The sequence below is a fragment of the Glycine soja genome, chromosome 14 (assembly GCF_004193775.1).
Source record: "Glycine soja cultivar W05 chromosome 14, ASM419377v2, whole genome shotgun sequence".
NCBI classification, from domain to species: Eukaryota; Viridiplantae; Streptophyta; class Magnoliopsida; order Fabales; family Fabaceae; genus Glycine; species Glycine soja.
Window position 1 is genome coordinate 14,989,238 of NC_041015.1, and position 7,258 is coordinate 14,996,495.

A 7,258-nucleotide genomic window follows, 5' to 3' on the forward strand; every position below is an offset into this window, starting at 1 on the left:
AATTCCTTATATGATCTTTAAACAACTTAATATATAATTTTAATCAAATTATAGATGTTGCGGCTAATCCATAATTAATCAAAATTACAAAGATCACTTAGACATAAAACTTAATCATATGAGAATAAATCATATTATGCACTTCAAGATCAAGATATAATACAATGATGAATGAAAATCTCATATAATTGCATAATTGAAACATAATATTATGCATTTAATTTCATATACGTATATGTACGTATATATATATATATATATATATATATATATATATATAATACAACGATTAATAAAAATCTCATATAATTTGCAGAATTGTAAATGGCCTAGTGGCTCATGTGTCGTCCAATAAGTTGTAGGTTGCTAGTTTGAGACCCAACCCGGGCAAAAATGGTGTATTTTCTTTTCTTTTTTTTTATAAAAAAAACACTATTCAAAAGCCAAAAAACAAGAAAATAAACCAAAATAAAAATTTCTAATCTTATTTAACAAATGAGGCTCTAAACACCAAAAACGAAATTAAATTGAAAAATACCAAAAATCGAAAATGGACAAGGCAGGAGCAACTGAGGCTATGATACCAAATGTAAGACTAAAATATCAAACCTATGATGTAATATACAACAAAACGAAACACAGGTCATTAACAAATGCGAAATTTTGTTTTAGTTCTTCTAAGCTCTCACTCTTTTTGTTGATGGTGTATCCGACAAAAATGAAAGATGTAAGCTCAGGGACCAAACACATGTTCTGTATATAGGCATTCTACCATCTAGAATGCATTTAGTAGCCATTACCGGCCACCAATTAGTAGCCATTACCACCAATTAGTAGTCATTCAATATTTGACTTTTCAACTCTAAAACTGATAGGACACTTCCAGACCAACTATAACAAAATTAGTATAATAGCTTCTAGCATGTTTTGAAAAGCTACTTGAAGTATCGTTTTTTAAACCACTAGCTTCTAACTTTTTATATTTTCTTTCATTTCTATCATCAAGACATTTATTCAATTTTCTTGTTACCTTTTTAAAATAAATTGATTTTATTATTTTTCTGTTATTTTACACCTTTCAACAACTTCAATAGCTAGTTTTACTGAACACTTAATAATTTAATAAGTTACTTTTTTAGCTACCCGTTAGTTTTTCAGCTTTCAGCTAGTTTTGCCGAACATAACTAATGTAAAGTATGAATTTTTAAAACAAACAAATTTATTTGCAAAACAATCAAAACTAATTTTGTTTTAAATTTGCATTCTTATTTTTTGTGGCTCTATATATTTTCATGCTAAATAGCAATGTTGTTGATATATATAGTGTTCCTTTTGAAATGTAACTTTTTGTAATCCTAAGCTAGAGACCCCAATTTTAGATGCGACGGCAAATGGGTGGGTGGGTTCGATTCCTTGGTGGTGGCGTGGCTGTCCTTGTGCAGCATAGCAACAATGAGGGTAGAGAGTGCCTTCTTGCTACAGTGGATCTGGATGTCCCTGAGGGGTGTCTAATCGAGCACCGTGATGACAATCTTGACAAGGCATAAGAGATTCTAGAAGGTGTCAATGCCAAGCATGACAATATTGAAAATGTCAAGAAAATTTTACACACAAAATAAATCAAACATATGTTCTTTTGCTAAATAGATGGTTCCATCACATATAAATGTAGTGAAACTTTACTTTACTACATCAACCCATAGAATTTCAAAAGTCCTAACTGAGACAAAGAATAACATTTTGCTTCTCGTGTAAGTGTGAAGCTAGGCAAAAAATATGACAGGGTCTTGAAAGAATGTTAGTTAGGCCATCTCCAGTAGAAATTTATTTATTTATTTTCTTTTATTTAGGGTTTTTAAATGGAACTCACCTCTTCAACCCAACAACTCTAAAATCTTTATTGAGTCCCACAATTAATCTTAGACCCTTAAATCTTATCAACATTTACATAGTACGAAGATTTTAGGCACCTGGTGGTTGACAAGTTTTTCTCTAGAACAAATACTAATGGGAGTTCTTATTGAGCACAGTTCTTAATTAAGTAATTACCCAGAAAAGAGAATATAGTCACTTTGTGTTAGTACAATGTTGATGAGGAAAAGGAGAATTCAAAGGGGTTGAAATTATGGAAGTAAATTCAAATGCCGGTTTGCAATACAATGTCCTTATTTCAACCTTTAGGGCAAGGTTATTTTTGTATTAGGAGGCATTAATAGGATAAAATTTTATTTATGTTTGGTTTAGGTAGTTATAATTTTGCATTAGGAAGTTGCTTTTATATAATATTAATTTTGGATTCGACAGTTACAGTTTATATTTAACAATTATAGCAAGGATGAAACTATAGGTAACCAAAATAGAGGCAGCAACCCCTTTGAAAATCCAAAAACCTCAATATTTATTGAGAAAAGAAAAAAGAAAACAGCATGTGCCCTTGCTACATAGATTTTGCAACCGAGAAATGAAAAATAAGAAGTTCGAAAATAGAAGAATTGCCACCAATGTTCTAAGTGACGAAAATTTTGCGAAAAAAATGACACTGCAGAAATGAAAAACTCAACCTGCTATTTATAACTAAAAATACCATAAGGGTATTTTTTGCATTTTGGAAAATTGTTGGGTGCCCCAAGCAATTCCCAAGTATGAGCAGTATAAGTCTCATTTCCTTTTTTGAGGCCCAGTCAGCCCAATAAAGCTTCAATGTTCTAGCTAGGTCTCACACTTCAATTTGAAAGGAACCTTTATATCTTGGAAATTAGTGGGCCTTATATTGTCTTAGGGGCCCAATGGCTTAGGAAATTGGGAGTGGTGTTAATGGATTTTCAAGCATTAACTATGAAGTTTGTTCATGGGTCTGGCTAGGGTGTTACTTGGTGCACCCAGCATTTTTGCTAGGGCACCCAACACCCGTAGTGAAATGGCAATTCACCCTAATACTATAAATACTCCTACTTATCCGTCCGTACAACATATTTCCTTATCCTCTGCATGCAACCGCTTCTTCGTCTTCCTTGCCTACAGTTGTGTCTTCCTCTTCCTCTTTCGGTCTTCCTGTCACCTTGTTGCTTGTTCCTCTTTCAGTCTTCCGTTGGTGGTTGTTCCTGTTCCGGTGTTCTTCCGCTGTTCACTTCTTCAGTTCTTGTTGTTGGTCATTGTGTAATCTTCTTCCAGGTAAGTGGTCCCTTCCCTTTGAAGCTGTTTTTCTGGAAGTGTTCAATGATTTTTTGCTATTGTGATGTTGTTGCATGATTGTATTGTTGTTTGTAATTGGTTTTGGGTGGTTGTTGTTTTTTTTTTTTTTTGAAGCTTTGTCAGAAAAAATGTCATTTTGCAGAAAAAAACCCATACGGATTACTGATTCGTATGGTTCATACAGATTGCCAATCCGTATGACCCATACGGAGTACAAATCTGTATGGGTTTTTTTTAAAAGTTAATCGAAATTTATTTTTTTAAAAATTAAAAAAGTATGTTTAAATATTCGCTGGTTACAATTTTTTTAAAATTATTTAGCACTACTGCCATACGGATCAATGATCTGTATGGTTTATACGGAATTTCTAATTTTTTTAAAAAAAATACAAAAAATTCTTAAATTTAATTTTAAAACTTAATTTGTGTTACTGCCATACGGATCAGTACGGATTATCAATCCATATGAACCGTATGGCATTTTTTTAAAAAAAAATTTAAATTAAAAAAATACGCTAAATTTTTTTTTAAAAAAAGTTATTTTGCATAACTGCCATACGGATTAGTGGTTCATACGGATTCACATTCTGTATGAATCATACGGATCTGATCCGTATGGTTTTTTTTTTGTTTTTTTTTTAAATTAGAAAAAATGATTAAATTTAATTTTAAAACTTAATTTGCATTAGTGCCATACGGATTGACAATCCATATGAACCATATGGGTCACTGATTCATATGATATTTTTTTGAAAATTTTTTTAAATTAAAAAAAATGCTAAAATTTTTGTTTAAAACCTAATTTACGTAACTACCATACGGATCATCCGTAAGGTATTTTTTTAAAAAAATAATTTAAAAATAATTATTTTTAATTTTTTTGTTGCAGTTTTTTTTGGTTATTTTTAATTTTTTTAGTAGGTGTTATGTATGGTAAAAAAATTATTTTGGTTATATTTATTAAAATGTAATTATCGGTATTTTAGTTATATTTTAAGTATTTTTGAAAAAAAAATAAATTAAAAATAATTATGTTTATTTCTTTTTTTGTTGCAATGTTTTTTATAATTGTTGTAGTTATTTTGAAATGTTTTTATTGATTTTGTTAAAAAAAATTAGTGTAATTATTTTTTAGTCTAATCATTTGTGAAATTTAATCATGTATTGAAATTTTATTATGTATGGACTTATTTGGTTAGTGTTGTTGATTATTTTTCTGATTTATATGTTAGTCTCCCTTTTTATATAATTTGGCTACTTTTTTATTTAATTATGTATGGTAATATAAGATTACATTTGATTAGATAAGATTAGATTTCCCATATTAAGAGTAAGATTAGATTTCCCATATTAAGTGTAAGATTAGATTAGTAACATTAGATTACATTTCCAATATTAAGAGTTAGATTAGATTTCCCATATTAAGAGTAAGATTATATTATATTTAACTTAATTAAAATTTGTTAGTTATAAAAATAATTTAATTGAAAATTATAAATAATTTTTATTATACAAAACATTGAAACAAATATTTTAATTGTATAACAAATTTGTAAGTTATAAAAAAATGATTGAAATCAATTATTAAAATCTGGGTCATTGAATATATAAAATATGATAATTATTATGCAGATAATGGTTAGAACTAGAGGTCTTGGTCAGGCTTTAGGCCGAGCAATAGGAAAAGTCTTGGGGAGGAGAGACGCGAGTGAGGATGATGCCCCTCAACGGCGAAGGCCGACTGCATCAGCCCGTAGACAGCGACAACAAGAGCGTGTTGTCGAGGACCCTTCTACGGCCACGGAGGAATTGATCGACGAGCAGCTAGAAGCACCTGTTGAAGAAAGTGTTATTGATGTTGAGGGTTTTTCAGGTGGACCCCATGACACATCAGTTCTCACATATTTTGAAAATCACATTGCTTTGAGAGTTTGGAATGGAGAGGTATGTAATTTTTAAAAAACATAAAGAACGTATTTTACTAGTTAATAATTTTTTTACATCATCGATATTATTGTTTGCAGGAACATCCTGAGTTGAAGCTATCTTCCCATGGAAGGAAGATGGCTAAGTTCGGGAGGCCTGCTCTAGAGATTGAAGGCCTTGTGGCAGCCAGTGGACTAAGTCCTTTGATCGCTTGTTCCCTAGATATGGGCGATCGAGGACTAATGTCTGCTTCTGTGGAACGCTGACATAAGGAAACTAGCAGTTTCCATTTGCCCTTTGGAGAGGTGACTATCACCTTGGATGACGCTGCGTCGTTGCTACATTTGCCTGTTGTAGGGGCGTTCCACAGCTTCGAGCTACTTCATGTCGACGACGCTGTCGAAATGTTGGTGGAATTGCTCGAGGTCAGCGCTGCAAAGGTGAGACCTAAGATGATTCAGTGCCGTGGCTCTTATGTTCGACTATCGTGGTTGCGCGACGTGTATGAGTTGAAGATCGAGGCATGTGAATGGATCGTAGCAGTGCGAGCGTATTTGTTGCATCTGCTTGGATGCAAACTCTTTGCTAACTAGAGTGCCAAACACGTGCACATGGTATTCTTGGATGCACTGCGTGACTTGACACAGAGTAGAGGTTACGCTTGGGGCGCTGCTGCACTTGTGCACATGTATGATAATTTAAATGACACATCCAAGAGCACTGTGAGACAGCTTGTAGGATATATCACTCTATTACAGGTTAGTTAAGATGTTACGAATTTTTTTTTCATTGAAGTTGATTATTATATGTTGTCGTGTATTTAAATGAATATGTTTGCAAAATATATTTAGTGTTGGATCTATGAGCAATTTTCGTCTGTTAGTTTCACTGTTCCTGCCGAGGATTACGATGAGAAGAGACAGCGTGCATGTCGATGGACCTCTGGCAAGGCACTGCCCATTTCCACGTATCGGAGGCGTATGGATAGACTGACCCCTGATGCGGTGTGCTGGAGTCCGTACGGTGACCACCGCTCATTTAGAGAATTTGAGGTCATCTCATTATTTTTCGGCCATTTCAAATGGGGCCCCTTGGCTGTCATTCACCGACCAGAGAGGGTTGTACAACAGTTTGGCTACATCCAGACTATTCCGCCACATCCTATTGCATCTTCACTCTCTATTGAAGAAATTAATGATAGACGGATGCAGTTTGGTGAGTACATTGCACCTGTAGGGCAATTATGTGCAATTCCTGACCACTATTCTCCAGATTACATGGATTGGTTTTACATGATCTCGCACCCATTCATGAGTCTAGCACAGCCAAGGGATCCTCCTAGAGTTCCGTTGGTTCAGCAATATGAAGAATTTGTTGAACCATATATGTATCAGCAATCGATGGCAGCAGCGGCATCTAATGAGGCAGACGTTGATGTGCATCATCTTCGACATGCAATGGTAATAATTTTTTTAAGTTTTTTTGTTTGTTGCTTTCTTTAGTATTTGATTACTAACAATTGTTATATTTGTTTTATGTCACTTGCTAGGATGACTTTGTAGCAATTGCTGATAAGTTGGGCAAGCTACTGAACCTAAGGATCTTGATCGAAGGAACAGAAGCCTATACTGTTGTTGAAGAATGTGTGGGCATCGCAAGACACTATATTGGTCAATCAACTGTAGGTCACAGATCGAGGCGTCGACGACGTACGAATGATCATTGAAGTTGTTTTATTTTTGCGTTGTATATTTTTGGTTTATAATTTTTGGATAATTTATTTATTTGGTATATTTATTTATGGACAATGACAATTGCTTATTTATTTGGAATAGTTTTAATTTTGGGGATAATTTATTTATTTGGTTCATTTGGTTAATTTTTAAATTTAATCATTATGTGATATAAATTGTTATGATTTGTTTATCCTTAATTAGCCGTTAATGTTGCATTAAGAAAAAAATTAATTGGTACAACTAAAATAAATTACGCATGTATGATACATCGTTGTCAGACTTGACAACATATTGTGAATTGCATGCGTATTTTTAAAAGCAATACATGTCTGATGCAAGATAAAGCGTGACACAACATTGTTGTAGTTGAGAACACAAACACAAATATGCACGCGTCCCTATTA

At 33.1% G+C, this 7,258-nt stretch overlaps 1 protein-coding gene across 1 annotated transcript; it reads left to right on the forward strand.

The window, feature by feature from the left end:
• The first annotated feature begins 1,391 nt into the window (after nt 1-1,391).
• Nucleotides 1,392-6,844, forward strand: LOC114383857. The gene is made up of 8 exons (XM_028343582.1): nt 1,392-1,541; nt 3,082-3,171; nt 4,825-5,136; nt 5,217-5,331; nt 5,476-5,639; nt 5,712-5,876; nt 5,970-6,578; nt 6,668-6,844. The coding sequence occupies exons 1-8, from the start codon at nt 1,392-1,394 to the stop codon at nt 6,842-6,844; spliced, it is 1,782 nt and encodes a 593-aa protein (XP_028199383.1).
• Nucleotides 6,845-7,258: the final 414 nt, after the last annotated feature.

Coding starts and splice junctions, on each gene's coding strand:
- LOC114383857 (XM_028343582.1), top strand. CDS start 1,392: ATGGGTGGGTGGGTTCGATTCCTTGGTGGTGGCGTGGCTGTCCTTGTG. Junction 5,332..5,475: donor ACTAAGTCCTTTGATCGCTT/GTTCCCTAGATA, acceptor TGCCTGTTGTAG/GGGCGTTCCACAGCTTCGAG. Junction 6,579..6,667: donor ATCATCTTCGACATGCAATG/GTAATAATTTTT, acceptor GTCACTTGCTAG/GATGACTTTGTAGCAATTGC.